Here is a 23,656-nt window from a genome sequence, read left to right on the forward strand (position 1 = left end):
TATATGCATTCTGTTCATTTGGTCTTTAAAACAGTGTTTACAACCTACCTGGAATATCAAATGTCTGCCCGATCATTGTGTATGGAAGGTCTGCTGTGCTGCGTGTTGTGCTTTCATTCTGTGCACTTGAAGGTGTACTTTTAACTAAAGTGGCCTCAGAAACATCTTCATGGGAAGAAGATGGTGTTGCAGTCTCACTTTGGGCTGTAGGTACTGATGATGTCATCTGAGCTTCTTCTTGAATTGGAATCTCAGTTGAGAAAGTTACAGCTTCCTCAGTTTGAACAGCTGCTTCTTGTTTCCTTGAGGTAGTTTCCTTACTGACAATCTTTATATCAGACTCAGGTGTCAGAAGAAAAGTTGAGGCTGTTGCAGTAGACAGAAATACTGCCTGAACCTCATCAGATGATGGGATGATAACTGAATCCTTCTCTGAGTTGCTCTTCAAAATACTGGAAGTTACAGAACCATCATATTGAGGTTGTGTGGTGGTCCTAAATCCTGTGTCATTTTGTTTGAATCGGGTAGTATGCTCAGCTCTTTCTTCCAAAAATGTTTCTTCACTTGTAGCAGTGGAACTTGGTTTATCTGTGACATCAGAAAGTCTTGTTGTGGTGTGATGCTTATCAGATAATATAGTGTTTACCTCTCTAGAGGTGCTTTTCTCTGAACTACTTGTTCCACTGTTTGGTGACCTGGTGACTAAAGCATCACTCTCAGTTCTTGAGGCACTCTCAAAAGTAGTTTCACCCTCAATGTCTGGTTGCACGGTTGTCTCAAAGCTTGTTTCAGTGTCAAGCTGTGAGGCGGTCTCAGTATTAAGATCTTCTGCTTGTGTGTTTCCGTCAGCACTGTCCTCCTCAGATTTTAAGGAGCTCTCAATATCAGTGTAATTTTTTGTTTCTAGGGCGCTCTCAAAGCTTGTCTCAGTATCAGATGATGGGGTAGAGAAGCTCTTCTCACCTTCAGGATAAGTGATGTCATCAATGCTTGTCACGTCTTCTGAGCTAATGTTTACGCCTCTCTCATTGTCGATGTCTGTTTTGTTCATGAAATCTGGTGTGGAATATACGTTGTAAGGTTCAGTTTTTGTATCATAATCTATTATGTTATCTGTCTCTTCCTCAGAGAAAAGTGGAGCTCCCGTTTTGTCATTCAGCCCTGGTATGGGTGTAGATGAAGGAGATCCCACTAATGTTACTATGTCTGTAGTCATATTAAACTTTGATGCAGCTATAAGAGGTGTGGAAATGGTTGTTGATGGGAATGGCACGTCTTCATCAATCCTGATGTCTGCGTTGGGCTTATGTGTCACTGTCATCTCAGACAAAGCTTGGTGATATAGTTCCCCATCAGTTACTGCAATTGCTTCGTGCAAAGGGGTTGTTGCAAAGTGTATCACAATATCACTCTCCATAGATGATGTCACTGAATCATCTTCAGTTATTAAAGGTGAGTTTGTTGTATCATACAATACTGTTACTGTTTTAATTGATTGGTCCCCTGAGCCATAATCTGTTGAAGAAAATAATGCACTTGCGGTTTCCTCTGAAATACCAGATCTAGATGATGTATCTGTGCTTGTTAAATCACTTCCCTGAATTGCCTTATCAATAGAGGCAGTACTTATTTCAATGTCATCAGCACTTGTCATGAATACTGTTTCCTCTGTGTGCGCTGTTAAGTCATTTTCATCTGTTGCTGCTGTTTTGCTGTATGTACTTGTAGTGGTTTTGGCAGTTTCAGTCATGCTATCACTTGATGCAGTATGGAAAGATGCAGTGCTTGCTAAATCTGATTCTGGAGAAACTGGTTGTTCAGTGTCTGTGATCTCATCTAGATGTTGTGAAGAAGCACTTTCTCCAGAACTTGATGAGGCAGATGTTACATAATCTCCAGTAAAGTTAATTTCCTCTTCAGGTGAAACAGAATCAGCATAAAGAGAACTACTTGTAAAATCAATGGATGTTAAAAGGTGACTGGACATAGTTGTTTGAGTTGGTTCATATTGGTCAGATAATTCACTTGAAGCTTCCACCTCAGAAGATATTGTATGTAGAGGCAGAGGTGTTGTCTTTCTCTTTAGGGCTGTTGGTGGCATTGTTTTGTTTTTGGTCTTGGAAGCTTGTGTTGATACATCTTCAAATGGGTCCTCTTCAGTTGAGACCATTTCTTTGACTCTGTCTGTGGACACTTGAGATGGCATGGGGGTTAAAGCAGTTTCCAGAATAGAATCATCGGTAGACAAAGTGTCTCCTGAGAAGACATCAGTCAGTGTCTCCATTGTAAATTCTGTGGGTTCTGTGGAGGTTTTTCCATCTTGTGTGTGTTCAAGTACATCAGTTTCATTAGCCTCAGGAGATTGTGTTGCTTGTGTTTCCTCTTCTAAATATGTTGAAATACTCTGTAGGATGTTTGGGGTTGATTGGGTTTGTTGAACTATTAACCTGTCTGTTGTGGTTTCAAATGACACATGTAACTGAGGTAACTCAGTGCCATCCATTCCAGATCCCTCTGGTTCCTCTGTCATAAAGCTTAAGGGTTGTGCCGTCATGACAATTGGGGTTACCCCAGCTGCTTCTTCTGTAACAATTGTAGGGGCGAAGGGAGAAGACTGCTCTAAAACAGACATAGTATCTGCATCAATAATCATGTCATCCTTACTGAAAACTTCTGGTTCGATGCTACGATCTCTCATACTTTCTGTTACAGTTGTAAACAGCTTATCTTCATCTTCCTCCTCCTCTGTGAATATTAAGACTGGGCTTGTTGGAGTGACTTGCTGATCAGCACTGTCTTTAGAGATGACCAATGGAGTAGCGGTGGATACAGGATCTTGACGTGTCACGGAAGAAGGCAACTTAGTTTGGCTGGTTATCATACCAGATTGGGTTCCAGGAGCTGTAAAGCTAGTGGCTGCTAAATCTGAGACAGAAACAGCAGAATGTTCCTGCTCTGTTGGTGCTGTCACTGACATCACAGCAAAACCTTCAGCATTTGTGCTTAAAAACACACTCTGCGTCTCTTTTGTTGTGTGTCCCTGTGAAACAACTCTGACTGTACTGTACTGTTCACTTTTCTCTGAACTAAAGGGTGTCATGATAATGGTTGTTTCTGTCATCTTTGAGCTTGACAGCAAAGGTGAAGATGTCACAGGAGTTGTATCATCACCTGATCCATCATCTTCTGCTCCATCCCCCTCAGTTGAGTCTTCCCCACTTCCATCTTCTGAAAGTGAAGTTGTAAACGTAACAGTTGACTGGGTGGAGCTCAGGAATGAGGGAGATGGTGATAAAGTTGACTGATGTATGAAATCTGTACTGCCAGTGACAGATGCAGCACTCGAGAAACCTGTTTCCCCCTCAGTCTCATCAATTTCTGCCTCATCAGTTCTTACAGATAAGTCCTCATATGCCTTAGTTGTTACCGTTTTAGATATTTCATCAGAAGGATCTCCTGGCGAGGTAAATTCCTTGTCATCCTCACTGGTTGTTAAGTCAGTTTCTTGAGTGCTTGGCTGTAAGGTACTCTTTTGTGTAGCTGAATCTAATAAAGCATCAGATGTCAGTTCTGCAGCATGTGTTGCAGCTTCAGGGCGAATTGACCCAAGAGTTTCTGGTGATATTTCACCACCAGAGCCATCTCCTTCATCCACTTCATTTTCAGCTGTTGTTTCACTACCTTCAGTAGATAGAAATCTCACTGCTGTATGGACCGTGGTAGACAATGTTGATTTAGTTGTGAAGGACGTAGAATGGGAGGGACTTACAAAGCTCAATTGCTCTGATGTGCGGTTAGCCTCACTGATTTCCATGTCATCAGTGGGCATGGTATAATTGTCATGCATTTCCTCTGTTGGACTTACTCTGTCCTCTTCGCCAGAACTATCGAGTTGAGTAGTTTCTTGGTCATCTTCTTCAATACCAGAGCCTTCTCTCTCGACAGATGCAGATATGATAGGGATTGAATTTTGTGTTATAGTGATGTCCCTGTCTACTTCTGTGGAGCCAATACTAGTTATATGAACTGTAGGAGAACCAGTCTGAGTTTTGATGGCCGCTGATGAAACATGCATGACAGGGGACACCCCTGATCCTACATCATCTGTTGTGTCATCCTCTGCATCAGATGAAATTGTTGTGTGCTTGCTTTGGAATTTGCTAGTAGATGTTAACAGTGTTTTTGTCCTGAGAAGAGCTGATGTTGCTTCATAACTAGCGGTGACTGTTGCTGAAGGTGCAGTGTGGTCAAATTCAGCTGTTGCCACTGAAATAAGACCAGGTTTACCTGATCCAATTGCAGTAGGACTAATAATTGATTTTGTGGTGTGTTTAGTCGACTGTGATTCAGAATTAGTATAAGAAGGTCTAGAAGACACTGAGGTGAGTCTTGAACTAACAGGCTCTATTGTTGTGTAACTTGATCTACCTTCTACCTCTGTGAGAGTAAATAATGAGCTTGGTATAGCTTTTCCAATCACAGTTGCTGTAACATCTATTGTTGCTGTCACATTTTCTGAAGGTTGCACTACAGAAAAAGGAGTTGATTCAACACCAACAGCAGTTGTCTTGTCCTCTGGTGGTGCAACATGGTGTGGTATTGATTCTACAACATCAGAGGATATTTCGTCAGCGCCATCATTTTCAGCCACTTCATTTTCTAAAATGTCTCCACTACCTTGTTCAGAAGATGAGTCTGTATCCACTGTTTGCACTGTGCTTGAAAACAATTCAGTTGTTGAAGTGGAATGTAAAAAACTTGCAGGTCTCATTGGCTCTGATGTTTGGTCAGTCTCATGAATTTCTGCCTCATCAGTGGCTACAATATAATTATCATATGATTTAGTTGTCAGTGTAATTCTGTCTTCATCACTGGAAACCTCTTGCTGGACTGTTACTTCTGACAAATCAGAGATAAAAGAAGAAACAGATTCTGTTGGATGTCTCTCTGTTGGCTTAATATCTGCATCAGTTGAGTTCCACACTGAGCTTGCACTGGTCAAGTCTATAGCAGGTACTGTAGAAAGGGTCTGTGTGGTAGTTTGTTCTGTTTGCATTTTCACAGAAGCTTTAATATTTTGTGCTGTAGTACTTGTAATCTCATCATCTGATTTGGTTGTAATATGAAGTGAAGAACTTGTTGTGAACACTTTCTTAAACATATAAGAGGGCTCAGCTACTGAACCATCATACCCTAAAGATGACAAAACTGAAGTAAAACTTGACAGTGATACAAAATCTTTGGATGTTTTCCCCTGATCTCTTGTAACTTCAGCATCTGTGGATATGGACACTGAGATTGTTTCTGTCATATCAGATGATGTCTTGGTCAATTCAAAGTCTGACTTGGTTGCAGAATAAAGTGAAGAACTTGTTGTTGTGAACTCTTTGCTAAACAAATCAGAGGTGTCATCTCCTGAAGCTTCAGACACCATGGATGTCAAGCTTGAAGAAAAACTTGAAGGCGACAGCCCATCTTTGGCAGTTGTTTTCTCTGAGATCATTGTAACAGTGCTTTCAGATAATGTTTCGTCTACATTTCCCATCTGAGAAGAGGAGAACAGAGTCTCTGAAACATCAATGATGGTGGATTCAGATGGTTTTGCTGAGAGATATTTGTCCTCTGTCAGAGTAGATGTGGTTGCTTCTGTATGAGATGTAACATCTTTACTAGTAACAGTTTCTCCTGTTGAGTCCCCAGTGCTCAGTGATGAAAATGTATGTACAGCAGTAGTTGCAGTAGAGTCTACAAAAGAAACAGGTTCTCTACTATGTGTCTCAGTTGACTGATCTCTTATAGCTTCGGCATCAGTTGATCTAGAAACTGAGATTGTTTCTGTTGTGTCAGATGGTGTTTTGGTAAGTTCATAGTCTGATTTAGTTGGAGTATAAAGTGAAGAAGTTGTTGTTCTGAACTCTTTGCTAAACAAATCAGAGGTGTCATCTCCTGAAGCTTCAGACACCATGGATGTCAAGCTTGAAGAAAAACTTGAAGGTGACAGCACATCTTTGGCAGTTGTCTTCTCTGAGATCATTGTAACAGTGCTTTCAGATAATGTTTCATCTACATCTCCCGTCTGAGAAGAGGAGAACAGAGTCTCTGAAACATCAATGATGGTGGATTCAGATTGTTTTGCTGAGAGATATTTGTCCTCTGTCAGAATAGATGGAGTTGGTTCTGTATGAGCTGTAACATCTTTACTTGTAACGGTTTCTCCTGTTGAGTCCCCAGTGCTCAGTGATGAAAATGTATGTACAGCAGTAGTTACAGTAGAGTCTGAAAAGGAAACAGGTTCTCTACTATGTGTCTCAGTTGACTGATCTCTTATAGCTTCAGCATCTGTTGATCTAGAAACTGAGATTGTTTCCGTTGTGTCAGATGATGTTTGGGTAAGTTCATAGTCTGATTTGGTTGGAGTATAAAGTGAAGAACGTGTTGTTGTGAACTCTTTGCTAAACAAATCAGAGGTGTCATCTCCTGAAGCTTCAGACACCATGGATGTCAAGCTTGAAGAAAAACTTGAAGGCGACAGCCCATCTTTGGCAGTTGTCTTCTCTGAGATCATTGTAACAGTGCTTTCAGATAATGTTTCGTCTACATCTCCCGTCTGAGAAGAGGAGAACAGAGTGTCTGAAAAATCAGTGATGGTGGATTCAGATGGTTTTGCTGAGAGATATTTGTCCTCTGTCAGAGTAGATGTGGTTGCTTCTGTATGAGATGTAACATCTTTACTTGTAACGGTTTGTACTGTTGACTCCCCAGTGCTCAGTGAAGAAAATGTATGTACAGCAGTAGTTACAGTAGAGTCTGAAAAGGAAACAGGTTCTCTACTATGTGTCTCAGTTGACTGATCTCTTGTAGCTTCAGCATCTGTTGATCCAGAAACTGAGATTGTTTCCGTTGTGTCAGATGGTGTTTTGGTAAGTTCATTGTCTGATTTGGTTGGAGTATAAAGTGAAGAACGTGTTGTTGTGAACTCTTTGCTAAACAAATCAGAGGTGTCATCTCCTGAAGCTTCAGACACCATTGATGTAAAACTTGAGGAAAAACTTAAAGGCGACAGCCCATCTTTGGCAGTTCTCTTCTCCGAGATCATTGTAACAGAGCTTTCAGATAAATTTTCTTCTAAATGTCCAGTCTGGGATGTGGAGAACAGAGTCTCTGAAACATCAATGATGGTGGATTCAGATGGTTTTGCTGAGAGATATTTGTCCTCTGTCAGAGTAGATGGGGTTTGTTCTGTATGAGATGTAACATCTTTACTTGTAACAGTTTCTCCTGTTGAGTCCCCAGTGCTCAGTGATGAAAATGTATGTACAGCAGTAGTTACAGTAGAGTCTGAAAAGGAAACAGGTTCTCTACTATGTGTCTCAGTTGTCTGATCTCTTATAGCTTCAGCATCTGTTGATCTAGAAACTGAGATTGTTTCTGGTGTGTCAGATGATGTTTGGGTAAGTTCATAGTCTGATTTAGTTGGAGTATAAAATGAAGAAGTTGTTGTTGTGAACTCTTTGCTAAACAAATCAGAGGTGTCATCTCCTGAAGCTTCAGACAACATGGATGTCAAGCTTGAAGAAAAACTTGAAGGCGACAGCCCATCTTTGGCAGTTGTCTTCTCTGAGATCATTGTAACAGTGCTTTCAGATAATGTTTCGTCTACATCTCCCGTCTGAGAAGAGGAGAACAGAGTCTGTGAAACATCAATGGTGGTGGATTCAGATGGTTTTGCTGAGAGATATTTGTCCTCTGTCAGAGTAGATGTGGTTGCTTCTGTATGAGATGTAACACCTTTACTAGTAACAGTTTCTCCTGTTGAGTCCCCAGTGCTCAGTGATGAAAATGTATGTACAGCAGTAGTTACAGTAGAGTCTGAAAAGGAAACAGGTTCTCTACTATGTGTCTCAGTTGTCTGATCTCTTATAGCTTCAGCATCTGTTGATCTAGAAACTGAGATTGTTTCTGGTGTGTCAGATGATGTTTGGGTAAGTTCATAGTCTGATTTAGTTGGAGTATAAAATGAAGAAGTTGTTGTTGTGAACTCTTTGCTAAACAAATCAGAGGTGTCATCTCCTGAAGCTTCAGACAACATGGATGTCAAGCTTGAAGAAAAACTTGAAGGCGACAGCCCATCTTTGGCAGTTGTCTTCTCTGAGATCATTGTAACAGTGCTTTCAGATAATGTTTCGTCTACATCTCCCGTCTGAGAAGAGGAGAACAGAGTCTGTGAAACATCAATGGTGGTGGATTCAGATGGTTTTGCTGAGAGATATTTGTCCTCTGTCAGAGTAGATGTGGTTGCTTCTGTATGAGATGTAACACCTTTACTAGTAACAGTTTCTCCTGTTGAGTCCCCAGTGCTCAGTGATGAAAATGTATGTACAGCACTAGTTACAGTAGAGTGAAGAAAAGAAACAGGTTCTCTACTATGTGTCTCAGTAGACTGTTCTCTTGTAGCTTCAGCATCTGTTGATCTAGAAACTGAGATTGTTTCCGTTGTGTCAGATGGTGTTTTGGTAAGTTCATAGTCTGATTTAGTTGGAGTATAAAGTGAAGAGCGTGTTGTTGTGAACTCTTTGCTAAACAAATCAGAGGTGTCATCTCCTGAAGCTTCAGACACCATTGATGTAAAACTTGAGGAAAAACTTAAAGGCGACAGCCCATCTTTGGCAGTTGTCTTCTCCGAGATCATTGTAACAGTGCTTTCAGATAAATTTTCTTCTAAATGTCCAGTCTGGGATGTGGAGAACAGAGTCTCTGAAGCATCAATGATGGTGGATTCAGATGGTTTAGCTGAGAGATATTTGTCCTCTCTCAGAGTAGATGTGGTTGCTTCTGTATGAGATGTAACATCTTTACTTGTAACGGTTTCTCCTGTTGAGACCCCAGTGCTCAGTGATGAAAATGTATGTACAGCAGTAGTTGCAGTAGAGTCTACAAAGGAAACAGGTTCTCTACTATGTGTCTCAGTTGACTGATCTCTTATAGCTTCAGCATCTGTTGATCTAGAAACTGAGATTGTTTCCGTTGTGTCAGATGGTGTTTTGGTAAGTTCATAGTCTGATTTAGTTGGAGTATAAAATGAAGAAGTTGTTGTTGTGAACTCTTTGCTAAACAAATCAGAGGTGTCATCTCCTGAAGCTTCAGACACCATGGATGTCAAGCTTGAAGAAAAACTTGAAGGTGACAGCCCATCTTTGGCAGTTGTCTTCTCTGAGATCATTGTAACAGTGCTTTCAGATAATGTTTCGTCTACATCTCCCGTCTGAGAAGAGGAGAACAGAGTCTCTGAAACATCAATGATGGTGGATTCAGATTGTTTTGCTGAGAGATATTTGTCCTCTGTCAGAGTAGATGGAGTTGGTTCTGTATGAGCTGTAACATCTTTACTTGTAACGGTTTCTCCTGTTGAGTCCCCAGTGCTCAGTGATGAAAATGTATGTACAGCAGTAGTTACAGTAGAGTCTGAAAAGGAAACAGGTTCTCTACTATGTGTCTCAGTTGACTGATCTCTTATAGCTTCAGCATCTGTTGATCTAGAAACTGAGATTGTTTCCGCTGTGTCAGATGATGTTTGGGTAAGTTCATAGTCTGATTTGGTTGGAGTATAAAGTGAAGAACGTGTTGTTGTGAACTCTTTGCTAAACAAATCAGAGGTGTCATCTCCTGAAGCTTCAGACACCATGGATGTCAAGCTTGAAGAAAAACTTGAAGGCGACAGCCCATCTTTGGCAGTTGTCTTCTCTGAGATCATTGTAACAGTGCTTTCAGATAATGTTTCGTCTACATCTCCCGTCTGAGAAGAGGAGAACAGAGTGTCTGAAAAATCAGTGATGGTGGATTCAGATGGTTTTGCTGAGAGATATTTGTCCTCTGTCAGAGTAGATGTGGTTGCTTCTGTATGAGATGTAACATCTTTACTTGTAACGGTTTGTACTGTTGACTCCCCAGTGCTCAGTGAAGAAAATGTATGTACAGCACTAGTTACAGTAGAGTGAAGAAAAGAAACAGGTTCTCTACTATGTGTCTCAGTTGACTGATCTCTTATAGCTTCAGCATCTGTTGATCTAAAAACTGAGATTGTTTCCGTTGTGTCAGATGGTGTTTTGGTAAGTTCATAGTCTGATTTAGTTGGAGTATAAAATGAAGAAGTTGTTGTTGTGAACTCTTTGCTAAACAAATCAGAGGTGTCATCTCCTGAAGCTTCAGACACCATGGATGTCAAGCTTGAAGAAAAACTTGAAGGTGACAGCCCATCTTTGGCAGTTGTTTTCTCTGAGATCATTGTAACAGTGCTTTCAGATAATGTTTCATCTACATCTCCCGTCTGAGAAGAGGAGAACAGAGTCTCTGAAACATCAATGATGGTGGATTCAGATGGTTTTGTTGAGAGATATTTGTCCTCTGTCAGAGTAGATGGGGTTTGTTCTGTATGAGATGTAACATCTTTACTTGTAACAGTTTCTCCTGTTGAGACCCCAGTGCTCAGTGATGAAAATGTATGTACAGCAGTAGTTACAGAAGAGTCTGAAAAGGAAACAGGTTCTCTACTATGTGTCTCAGTTGACTGATCTCTTATAGCTTCAGCATCTGTTGATCTAGAAACTGAGATTGTTTCCGTTGTGTCAGATGATGTTTGGGTAAGTTCATAGTCTGATTTGGTTGGAGTATAAAGTGAAGAAAGTGTTGTTGTGAACTCTTTGCTAAACAAATCAGAGGTGTCATCTCCTGAAGCTTCAGACACCATGGATGTCAAGCTTGAAGAAAAACTTGAAGGCGACAGCCCATCTTTGGCAGTTGTCTTCTCGGAGATCATTGTAACAGTGCTTTCAGATAATGTTTCGTCTACATCTCCCGTCTGAGAAGAGGAGAACAGAGTGTCTGAAAAATCAGTGATGGTGGATTCAGATGGTTTTGCTGAGAGATATTTGTCCTCTGTCAGAGTAGATGTGGTTGCTTCTGTATGAGATGTAACATCTTTACTTGTAACGGTTTGTACTGTTGACTCCCCAGTGCTCAGTGAAGAAAATGTATGTACAGCACTAGTTACAGTAGAGTCTGAAAAGGAAACAGGTTCTCTACTATGTGTCTCAGTTGACTGATCTCTTGTAGCTTCAGCATCTGTTGATCCAGAAACTAAGATTGTTTCCGTTGTGTCAGATGGTGTTTTGGTAAGTTCATTGTCTGATTTGGTTGGAGTATAAAGTGAAGAACGTGTTGTTGTGAACTCTTTGCTAAACAAATCAGAGGTGTCATCTCCTGAAGCTTCAGACACCATTGATGTAAAACTTGAGGAAAAACTTAAAGGCGACAGCCCATCTTTGGCAGTTGTCTTCTCCGAGATCATTGTAACAGAGCTTTCAGATAAATTTTCTTCTAAATGTCCAGTCTGGGATGTGGAGAACAGAGTCTCTGAAGCATCAATGATGGTGGATTCAGATGGTTTAGCTGAGAGATATTTGTCCTCTCTCAGAGTAGATGTGGTTGCTTCTGTATGAGCTGTAACATCTTTACTTGTAACGGTTTCTCCTGTTGAGACCCCAGTGCTCAGTGATGAAAATGTATGTACAGCAGTAGTTACAGTAGAGTCTACAAAGGAAACAGGTTCTCTACTATGTGTCTCAGTTGACTGATCTCTTATAGCTTCAGCATCTGTTGATCTAGAAACTGAGATTGTTTCCGTTGTGTCAGATGGTGTTTTGGTAAGTTCATAGTCTGATTTAGTTGGAGTATAAAATGAAGAAGTTGTTGTTGTGAACTCTTTGCTAAACAAATCAGAGGTGTCATCTCCTGAAGCTTCAGACACCATGGATGTCAAGCTTGAAGAAAAACTTGAAGGTGACAGCCCATCTTTGGCAGTTGTCTTCTCTGAGATCATTGTAACAGTGCTTTCAGATAATGTTTCATCTACATCTCCCATCTGAGAAGAGGAGAACAGAGTCTGTGAAACATCAATGATGGTGGATTCAGATGGTTTTGCTGAGAGATATTTGTCCTCCGTCAGAGTAGATGTGTTAGCTTCTGTATGAGATGTAACATCTTTACTTGCAACGGTTTCTCCTGTTGAGTCCCCAGTGCTCAGTGAAGAAAATGTATGTACAGCAGTAGTTACAGTAGAGTCTGAAAAGGAAACAGGTTCTCTACTATGTGTCTCAGTTGACTGATCTCTTATAGCTTCACCATCTGTTGATCTAGAAACTGAGATTGTTTCCGTTGTGTCAGATGGTGTTTTGGTAAGTTTATTGTCTGATTTGGTTGGAGTATAAAGTGAAGAAGGTGTTGTTGTGAACTCTTTGCTAAACAAATCAGATGTGTCATCTCCTGAAGCTTCAGACACCATTGATGTAAAACTTGAGGAAAAACTTGAAGGCGACAGCCCATCTTTGGCAGTTGTCTTTTCCAAGATCATGGTAACAGTGCTTTCAGATAATGTTTCGTCTAAATGTCCAGTTTGAGCAGAGGAGAGCAAAGTTTCTGAAATATTAATAATGGAGGATTCAGATGGTTTTGCTGAGAGATATTTGTCCTCCATCAGAGTAGTAGTAGTTGCTTCTGTATGAGATGAAACATCTTTACTTGTAACGGTTTCTCCTGTTGAGTCCCCAGTGCTCAGTGATGAAAATGTATGTACAGCACTAGTTACAGTAGAGTCAAGAAAAGAAACAGGTTCTCTACTATGTGTCTCAGTTGTCTGATCTCTTGTAGGTTCAGCATCTGTCAAGCTGGACACTGAGAATGTTTCTGTTGTTTCAAATGATATTTTGATGAGTTCTTGGTCTGATTTGCTTGTGGTGTCCAGTGAGGAGATTGATGACTGCATATCTTGGACAGTTGTGTTCTCTGAAGTCATTGTGGCACTGCTGGTTCTTAAAGACAAGTGATCATTTTCTTCTGTTGTAGTCTCAGCATCTGTTAAGCTGGACACTGAAATTGTCAGTGTGGCTTTGGTGTCTTCTAGATCTGATTTGGTTGTCTTGTACAATGAAGGGCTTGTTGTGAATATCTTGCTGAACATGTCAGAGGTCTCATCTCCTGAAGCTTCAGGCTCAGAAGATGCCAAAACTATTGTTAAATGTGATGGTGACAGCACATCTTTGGCAGTTGTCTTCTCTGAGATCATTGTAACAGTGCTTTCAGATAATGTTTCATCTACATCTCCCGTCTGAGAAGAGGAGAACAGAGTCTCTGAAACATCAATGATGGTGGATTCAGATGGTTTTGTTGAGAGATATTTGTCCTCTGTCAGAGTAGATGGGGTTTGTTCTGTATGAGATGTAACATCTTTACTTGTAACGGTTTCTCCTGTTGAGTCCCCAGTGCTCAGTGATGAAAATGTATGTACAGCAGTAGTTACAGTAGAGTCTGAAAAGGAAACAGGTTCTCTACTATGTGTCTCAGTTGACTGATCTCTTATAGCTTCAGCATCTGTTGATCTAGAAACTGAGATTGTTTCAGTTGTGTCAGATGGTGTTTTGGTAAGTTCATAGTCTGATTTAGTTGGAGTATAAAATGAAGAAGTTGTTGTTCTGAACTCTTTGCTAAACAAATCAGAGGTGTCATCTCTTGAAGCTTCAGACACCATGAATGTCAAGCTTGAAGAATAACTTGAAGGTGACAGCACATCTTTGGCAGTTGTCTTCTCTGAGATCATTGTAACAGTGCTTTCAGATAATGTTTCATCTACATCTCCCATCTGAAAAGAGGAGAACAGAGTCTCTGAAACATCAATGATGGTGGATTCAGATGGTTTTGCTGAGAGATATTTGTCCTCTGTCAGAGTAGATGTGGTTGGTTCTGTATGAGATGTAACATCTTTACTTGTAACGGTTTCTCCTGTTGAGTCCCCAGTGCTCAGTGATGAAAATGTATGTACAGCACTAGTTACAGTAGAGTCTGAAAAGGAAACAGGTTCTCTTCTATGTGTCTCAGTTGTCTGATCTCTTATAGCTTCAGCATCTGTTGATCTAGAAACTGAGATTGTTTCAGTTGTGTCAGATGGTGTTTTGGTAAGTTCATAGTCTGATTTAGTTGGAGTATAAAATGAAGAAGTTGTTGTTCTGAACTCTTTGCTAAACAAATCAGATGTGTCATCTCCTGAAGCTTCAGACACCATTGATGTAAAACTTGAGGAAAAACTTGAAGGCGACAGCCCATCTTTGGCAGTTGTCTTTTCCAAGATCATGGTAACAGTGCTTTCAGATAATGTTTCGTCTAAATGTCCAGTTTGAGCAGAGGAGAGCAAAGTTTCTGAAATATTAATAATGGAGGATTCAGATTGTTTTGCTGAGAGATATTTGTCCTCCATCAGAGTAGTAGTAGTTGCTTCTGTATGAGATGAAACATCTTTACTTGTAACGGTTTCTCCTGTTGGGTCCCCAGTGCTCAGTGATGAAAATGTATGTACAGCACTAGTTACAGTAGAGTCAGGAAAAGAAAAAGGTTCTCTACTATGTGTCTCAGTTGTCTGATCTCTTGTAGGTTCAGCATCTGTCCAGCTGGACACTGAGAATGTTTCTGTTGTTTCAAATGATATTTTGATGAGTTCTTGGTCTGATTTGCTTGTGGTGTCCAGTGAGGAGATTGATGACTGCATATCTTGGTCAGTTGTGTTCTCTGAAGTCATTGTGGCACTGCTGGTTCTTAAAGACAAGTGATCATTTTCTTCTGTTGTAGTCTCAGCATCTGTTAAGCTGGACACTGAAATTGTCAGTGTGGGATTGGTGTCTTCTAGATCTGATTTGGTTGTCTTGTACAATGAAGGGCTTGTTGTGAACATCTTGCTGAACATGTCAGAGATCTCATCTCCTGAAGCTTCAGGCTCAGAAGATGCCAAAACTATTGTTAAATGTGATGGTGACAGCCCATCTTTGGCAGTTGTCTTCTCTGAGATCATTGTAACAGTGCTTTCAGATAATGTTTCGTCTACATTTCCCGTCTGAGAAGAGGAGAACAGAGTCTCTGAAACATCAATGATGGTGGATTCAGATTGTTTTGCTGAGAGATATTTGTCCTCTGTCAGAGTAGATGGGGTTGGTTCTGTATGAGATGTAACATCTTTACTTGTAACGGTTTCTCCTGTTGAGTCCCCAGTGCTCAGTGATGAAAATGTATGTACAGCAGTAGTTACAGTAGAGTCTGAAAAGGAAACAGGTTCTCTACTATGTGTCTCAGTTGTCTGATCTCTTATAGCTTCAGCATCTGTTGATCTAGAAACTGAGATTGTTTCCGTTGTGTCAGATGGTGTTTTGGTAAGTTCATAGTCTGATTTAGTTGGAGTATAAAGTGAAGAAGTTGTTGTTCTGAACTCTTTGCTAAACAAATCAGAGGTGTCATCTCCTGAAGCTTCAGACACCATGGATGTCAAGCTTGAAGAAAAACTTGAAGGCGACAGCCCATCTTTGGCAGTTGTCTTCTCCGAGATCATTGTAACACGGCTTTCAGATAAATTTTCTTCTAAATGTCCAGTCTGGGATGTGGAGAACAGAGTCTCTGAAACATCAATGATGGTGGATTCAGATGGTTTTGCTGAGAGATATTTGTCCTCTGTCAGAGTAGATGTGGTTGCTTCTGTATGAGCTGTAACATCTTTACTTGTAACGGTTTCTCCTGTTGAGTCCCCAGTGCTCAGTGATGAAAATGTATGTACAGCACTAGTTACAGTAGAGTCAAGAAAAGAAAAAGGTTCTCTACTATGTGTCTCAGTTGTCTGATCTCTTGTAGGTTCAGCATCTGTCAAGCTGGACACTGAGAATGTTTCTGTTGTTTCAAATGATATTTTGGTGAGTTCTTGGTCTGATTTGCTTGTGGTGTCCAGTGAGGAGATTGATGACTGCATATCTTGGTCAGTTGTGTTCTCTGAAGTCATTGTGGCACTGCCTGTTCTTAAAGTAAAGTGATCAGTTTTTTCTCTTGTAGCCTCATCATCTGTTAAGCTGGACACTGAAATTGTCATTGTTGATGGGGACAGAGTCTCTGAAACATCAGTGATAGTGGTCTCGGATGACTTTGTTGATTGTTCTGTTGCCTGCGTCACAGTAACTACTCCTGTGTGTGTGGTATTATCTTGACTTGTGAAGATTCTTCCTGTTGAGTCCCCAGTGCTCAATGATGAAAATTTATGTACAGCACTAGTTACAGTAGAGTCGGGAAAGGAAACAGGATCTCTACTGTGTACCTCAGTTATCTGATCTTTTGTGATCTCAGCATCTGTCAAGCTGGACACTGAGATTGTTTCTGTAGTTTCAGATGGTGTTTTGCTGAGTTCTTGTTCTGATTTGGTTGTGGTGTACAATGAAGGGCTTGTTGTTAAATTCTTGCTGAACATTTTAGAGGTCTCATCTCCTGATGTTTTAGGCTCAGAAGATGCCAAAACTATAGTAAAATGTGATGGTGACAGCACATCTTTGGCAGTTGTCTTCTCTGTAGACACTGTGCTTGTTACAGTGCTTTCAGATAATGTCTTGTCAAAATGTCCAGTCTGAGCAGAGGAAAATAGATGCTCTGTAACATTAATGATAGTGGATTCAGACTCTTTTGCTGACTTATCTTTGTCTATAGTTGTTGATTTATGTGATATTGCTTGACTTGTGACTGTTTGTTCTGTTGAGTCCCGAGTGCTCAATGATGTAAATGTTTTTACGGCACTAGTTACAGTGGAGTAAAGAGAGGAAACAGGTTTTCTACTATGTGTCTCAGTTGTCTGTTCTCCTGTAGCCTCAACATCTGTTGAGCTGGTCCCTGAGATTGTTTTTGTGCTTTCAGTGAGATCTAGATCCCCAGTGCTTAATGATATAAATGTACGTTCTGTACTAGTTTCAGTAGTGTCAAAAGTGGAAACAGGTTCTCTACTGTATGTCTTAGTAGTCTGATCTCTTTTTACCTCAGCATCTGTTAAGCTGGTCGTTTTGAAAGAGTCATCTTTCGGAGTTGTCATTCCCATGACCTGTGTTGTATAGACTGTATCTTTCACTTTGCTATCTGTTACTGAGCTTGTACTGTGCACTGAAGAAGATATAGATGACTTAGTAGTGTCATCAAGATCCAAAGGAATATCTGTTAATCCCTTCGGGAGCACTGGATTTACAGAAGGCCACTTTTCAGTGGTAGAGGTTAAAATGCTTGGCATGACAGTTCCTTCAGATATGAGTGTCTCCTCTTCACTAATTGCAATGGGAGGTGATGGCGGAGTGGACTCTACTACTATTCCTCCTTGGCCAAAATTAATTTCTGGATCAAGGGTTGTGGAAAACAATGGGGACACTACTGATGATACTGACACCAGTGATTCATGTGGTGTTCTACCAGCCTCTACTAATGAACTATCAAATGTAAATGTTGTTTCTAATTGTTCACTTAGGTTTTTTACTCCAAGAGAATGACTTCCAAATGTATCTCCTCTAACTTCTTCTGCCACATCTTTAGGCTGAAGTGTCACCTCAAACTTGCCATTTATGAAGCTGACCGTTGGGGTCATGGTATCAGATAGAGTATCAGATAAATCTCCACTTGCCACAACAGTCTCCCCATTAACAGAAAGAAGATCATCAGGTATCTCAGGGATGTCTACCAACTGGGGAGTGTGAGAATGTGGCTCTCCAAAAGGCATCAGACTTTGTTTAACTGTTGAAAAAAATAATAATGCAAATACTTGAATTAATTGCCCCTTTTCTGTCCAGATGCATTTGTAGCAGTGTTGTGCAAAATTTCAGAAATTTTGAATCATGTTTCTGTCAATTCATGAATATGAACTGAACTGTCAAACTTATTTGATTGGAAGTTGAATTGAAATTTGTTACAGGTAGTCTATTATATTTAATCCTAAACTTTTTTAAACCATAAACTTTTCATCTTTCAACCAAAGCATTCCTAAACCAACATTCATTTCTAATTGTATAGACATATGAATTCCTTTCAATTCCATTTCATTTCAATTCTACTTCCTTACATTCAAGAATGAATTGAAATTCTGTATCCTATCAAATACATCAAATTCAGTAAAAATTCAGGAATTAGTTAGGAATTTAAAATACACTTTCAATTCATGTCTCAATTATGCACAACTCTGAGTTTGATAATTAGGTGGTACAGTTATCAAATCAGACTTTTGAATATTTCACAAACTGACAAAAGTTCAAACATGCTGAAAAAAAAAATGCAATACATATGCGCATTAATAGATCATTTTGACAGAAGAGGTTGTATATTTTGTGCCACAATAAAATACTTTGGTCAATGAAGACAAAAATAATATATACATGTTTTCTTTTCTTTTTTTCTTTTTTTTTTAACTAGTTTTATACTGGAAAAAGTAAAAAGTTTTATTCTGGATTATTACAACCAACAACACAACTGGGCCTTTCAATGCATACAGTACAAGGGCTGTCCGGAGAGTATCCAGCCAAATCTGTACTGTAGTGGTCTGAGTCAGCTGGGTGATTTGATGTTTTACCAAAAAAACTCTGCACTAAACATGATGCATGGGCGGGCGTATTGTAGTAATGAAGTTACCAAACCCCAGTTGCCTATAGCTGCAACCAATTTCATTGGATTGCATCTCATATTTTCCACATTACATGGCTCGATACTTTTACAGACAGCTCTTGTATTTACAGACCTCACAACAACTGATCCTTTCCACTAAAGTCCTTATTGTGGCAGTGTCATCATAGTCAAGAGCAAAGACAGATATCTGGTTCCTTCTTGCCACAAACTAAAACCTTACATATCTACCAAATCTACCATGTCATCTTAAAGCAACATTAGTGATATCAGGTAAACATCCCACACAGCTACTGATATACATTTCAAGGTCAGATGAAGACCAATATTTCCCACATTCTGAACTTATCCAGATTAGTAGCTGATGTTGGGAACACATGCAGGGACAAAGGTTAAAGTCTGTAGACAACTGGATAAGCCAACTGGAGTCTGGACCAGCAAAATACGGAAAAAAAAAACCCTCCTCTCGTTCTCATTCATTTGCCTATAGTCCAACTTTCATACACAAGGGAATGGCCAAACCCAAAGTTCCCAGCATCATTGTATGCATCTGGTAAAAACAAGCTGGAGCATGCTCAAAATGGAGAGCAGTGCAGAGGGCTGTCGTTAGGCACAAATGTCCTTTTGTCCCTAAATCATTACCTCACTGGCCTTAGCAACCTGGATAATGTCCTTTACTCAGTAGTTTAATCTTTGTGTCCCAGTGTTTTGAAATTAAATATGTAATACTTAATTTTTACATCTTTGCTTTCCTTTTGTCTTACACTTATTTCTTACAACCAACCAAATAGACCAACATAATCCAACGCTCACATTCTCTTCACTACCACTTTCTCAGCCATCTCTATATGGAGGAAACTCTGCTGTAGAGATGACATCAGCCATGCTGTAATGTTCTGACATCAGTGCATTAACAGACCTCTGTGTTTGCACTGGTAATGAGTCCAAAGCCTCATTTTGCCAAGTCTGCAGTGTCTGACTGATTTGTTAAGGCATCCCATAATGAACAGTTCTCTAAACTAATCTGTATTGAAACCATTTCTGCCAGATGGAGGCAAAAAAAAAAAAAAAAGTTAAACAGATCAGCCAGCTAATGCTGCATCTGTAGTGTAGTGTATGCAATGGTTACTGCTTGGAGCTTAAAAAGTTGTCAATAGTGAAGTCCTACTGAGCACAATGTGGACCAGACTGAACCATCAAGAAAGTAATTTTCTTTCTCTCAGAACCACATTGATGATAATTCCCCTGTCTATTGCTATTAAACAGGATTGCTCAAGATTAAACAGGATTGACTCATTGCCAGGGCAATCCAAAGAACACAAGGCTAAATCGCTGCTGTATGGTACTGTAGTATCCATCCAAAATGTTACAATTATTTCAATACTCCCTGTAAAATCACCAAACAGGGCAGGCAGTTTTGTTTTCAGAACTGAAAGCATTTTCAGACAGAGTTAGAGCACAAAGGTTTTGAAAGTATCGAAAAATTGACATTATCAGAGAATGACAGAAGGGATCATGGGTAAATTTTTAACATAAAGAACCATACTTTTCAGGACCCTGGACAGCACTGTTAAGATATTTTTACATCTAGAATGATAATTGTAACAATAACTACAGCAACAAAGTTTAAAAAATCATTACAATCCTATGGAAAAAAGCAAGTCCACACAACACTATACAATACCATTAAAATCACTAAACAGAATGCCAGTTATTATCTTTACAGTAGTTCTTCTTGGTATATATGGTATACACGTATCAACAAATGTCTTGTCGTTCGGTACCAAATTTCGAAAAAAATCACATTAGCTCTCTTAAAACACCTTATAGCGCTATATTAATCAAAACAGTTGATTAAGGTGAGCTAGCTGGAGCTATAATCTATGCAAACCAAACTATCACTTTCATGTAATGTTTTGTATTTATTTATTTATTTTGCATTCACTAATAAAATGATTCTATCATTAACTAGCTCCACACTGGACAGCTTCATAGCAGAAAATCAAGTTGTAATTCTAACTGAAAGCAAGACCACTGAAGTGAACCACATTATTGCAGGCCATTACATTAGGTTAAATGACTATTATAAATAATTGTTTCAGCCCTAATACCTAAGGGGTTAATCTCGTCATTATCAGTGAGCCAATAAGCATGCAGAATGCTTAATGTGCCTAAAACAAGTACTGGTGATTGGCTCTGGTGAGGCATCAAGTTAAAACACACTGGTTACATCCAGAGACGTGGAGGTTGAAGTGTGTAAGGATGTCCATGGATATAAGGCTACATCTAGGGCATTTTTGTTTTAAACTGAGTTTTGAGTGAAAACTTCAACGAAATCAAGGTATCAGTATTGGTATTGGTATTGATATCTACATTTTTTTAACAATACCCAGCCCTGGTTACACGTTCACATTTATATGAAATAATGTTTAAACATAATACAACATGGCCCTGCCTTGCACATCTCTTTAATATAAATTAATATAAACTATTTTAAGCCAGTTTGTTCAAAAAGCATGTGGAAACAGAAAAATCTTACCTGATGTGTGATCAGAATCAGTGGTGGTCTCCATGGCCTCTGTTAGTGTCTCCCTGGATGCCTCTGAAGGGTCTGATGTAGCTTCTTCATGTGATGTTTCATGGACAATAAATGAATGCGTTGCTTTTGCTTCTCCTGCAGCAACTGTAGCTGAACTGGGTGTTGTCAAACCCAGTGACTTTGTAACATGGCCAATCATTTCAACAGTTTTGCTTTCTGAAGAGCTGGTGAATGTTTGAGATGCCTTCTGTGTAGATTTGGAGGTTCTTGTAGTTGCTATAGATTCTCCAGGTTGTGAGCTTTGCATTAAAACAGCTGATGTAACTGTAGAATCAGTGATGGTAACTCCACTGGAGGTCTCTGAAGGTTCAGGTTCTGGGCTGGTAGATCTCTGTGTAGACAGAGGTGGGGGGTTCACCATAACAACACCAGTCTCATCTTCATACTCAGAGAACACAGTAGACTTAGCACTCACAAGAAAAGTGGCCTCTGTTGCCAGTGTAAAAGATGACTGTGTGGAAGCATCTGATTCAGCCTCACCTTTACTAGCACTGGTCTCACCAGCTGTGTGCATCAGAATCTGTGCTGGAGATTTTGTGATGGATTCACTAAGAGAGGGCGATAACGTTTTGTGTCCAGATTCTTCAGTGTTTACTGTGACTACAGTGGCCTCTGATTCTAAAATGCTGTCTCTTGTAACCCCAACCAGGATAGACTCCTCTGTTTTGCCAACTGCAAACATCGGTTTCGTGCTTAGAGAGTCTGAGAGTAAAATATCAGGCTGAATGGTATTTACTTTAATGATGTTCTTGTCCTCTGTCTCCTCTAAGGGTTCCTCTTTGGCTGTGGGAACTGCAGTAGTAAGTTCTCCACGGATCACATCTCCACGAACTTCTGCTTGATCAACAGCCTTCTCAGTGTCAAAATCACTAATATCAAAATCTGGAAGTTTTGTTGTGAGAAAGCCTTCCTCAGATTTTGCACTGACTGATGCTGCAAGAGGTGGGATAACAGATTCTAGTCTGTCAGGGACGCGGCTTGTCTTTGGTGGTGCCATGCTTGTAGAAAACATAGAAGGGGCCTCTGTTGGAGAGAGGTCATCATCAGAGGTGGCCTGTGATGCATGAGATGGACTGGCCTCAGGAGAGAGACTGGAGAGAGTCTGGCCTGTGGTAAAGATTGCAGTAGTGGGCTCCATAGTGGTACCACTAAGAACTGTTACATCCACCCAGGAGGAATGGTTGAATAAAAGCTTAGAACCTACAGTAAAAAAAAAAAAAAAAGAAGAAGAAGAAGAATGTAACAAGATTGCAATTTCTTGTTTAATGCTTCAGATAAAAGGTAAAGGAAAAAACATCCAATATCCTATAATTATATGCAAATTCTATATTCAAATAACACATATAAGCAAAACATTTATTTGTTAAATAAATATAAATGTACATTGCTGTTAAAAAAACTGTCAGTAAGTTATTTTAAATTGCAACAATATTGTACAATATTGCTGTTTTTACTGTATTTCTGATCTGTTTTGTATTGATTTTGTATTAAAATATTATGTTTTTTTTTGTTGTTTTTTTTTGTTTTTTTGTTTTACATGGTTATTACATTACCCAAGCAGAATTGATATCCAAATTACAAATTTGGACAAATCTCTGCCATGGGAATCTTTCAATTTTCACAGCAGCTTCCAAATGTCAGTCCATCTCTTGGGACATTGTGCTTGATTGAATTATTATTATAATTGAATTATTATGAAACATCATCCCAGTACTGCTGAAAGGCGATGATTTGATCATACAGTCCCAGAGAGGCCTATATTTCGAACAAATGTTGAAACATACTTGAGTGATAAAGCTTGTCAAATTGTTTCAATCTGAAAATGATTTTTACTATAACTCCATAAAAAGGAAAATAAGGGCATGATCGTTTTTGCACAACTTTCTATGTACATTTAATTCTATGCAGTGCATGATTTTACATATGTAAAGGTTGGTGTGAACAGCACATCAGATTAACTCAGATTAACTTGGTTTTAAACCATTCAGTGGATTTCTTTCATGAATGATGAATGGTGTCAGAATGGTTACAACAACCTAACAATTGTTTTGCAAATTGATTTTCATGCACACAAACATCTTACATGCTTAAATGGCTTTTAATTACCCTGTGTTCACAAAAAAGCATAATCTTTAGATATAACAAGACAGCAACTAAGGCTCCAGCTGTTCTCCATTATCTACAGGCTCTCTTTATTCAACTGACGTCAGCCATGAGGTACTTTTTCCTCGACAGTTTTTCTCAGTTGCTTTGGTGCATTTCTCAAATCATCCTTAATATTTGCAAAGAAGTATGTGCATTTCTCAAAACAATTCATACAAACAGCACCACAAAATGGATAACCTGCAAAAGTCTGTAACTTACTCTCAATCTTACTCAGTACATCTCTCAAAAATAAATATTTATGCCAGTGAACATATCGGCGCTATCAGAATGAAAAGTCTGTGTCATTGTTCACAAACAAGATCAAGTCAAAATGCTAAGTTATGTTGTCAACATGGTCCAAAGTGACCCTTATTTAATCTGATATGCTCCTATTTTTTTAACCTGTTTTGCCTTTGC

At 39.5% G+C, this 23,656-nt stretch overlaps 1 protein-coding gene across 1 annotated transcript in view; it reads right to left on the bottom strand.

Annotated features, from left to right (window-relative positions):
• The window catches only part of LOC113091261 (versican core protein-like), a 41,017-nt gene that overhangs the window by 7,854 nt on the left and 9,507 nt on the right, over positions 1 to 23,656 (bottom strand). Inside the window, exons 7-8 of the mRNA XM_026256669.1 lie at positions 21,035 to 22,294; positions 49 to 17,616 (exon numbers count right to left, since the gene is read on the bottom strand). Coding sequence (XP_026112454.1) covers positions 49 to 17,616; positions 21,035 to 22,294 — 18,828 coding nt within the window. The remainder of the gene's footprint in view (positions 1 to 48; positions 17,617 to 21,034; positions 22,295 to 23,656) is intronic.

Source organism: Carassius auratus, unplaced genomic scaffold, assembly GCF_003368295.1.
Source record: "Carassius auratus strain Wakin unplaced genomic scaffold, ASM336829v1 scaf_tig00214150, whole genome shotgun sequence".
NCBI classification, from domain to species: domain Eukaryota; kingdom Metazoa; phylum Chordata; class Actinopteri; order Cypriniformes; family Cyprinidae; genus Carassius; species Carassius auratus.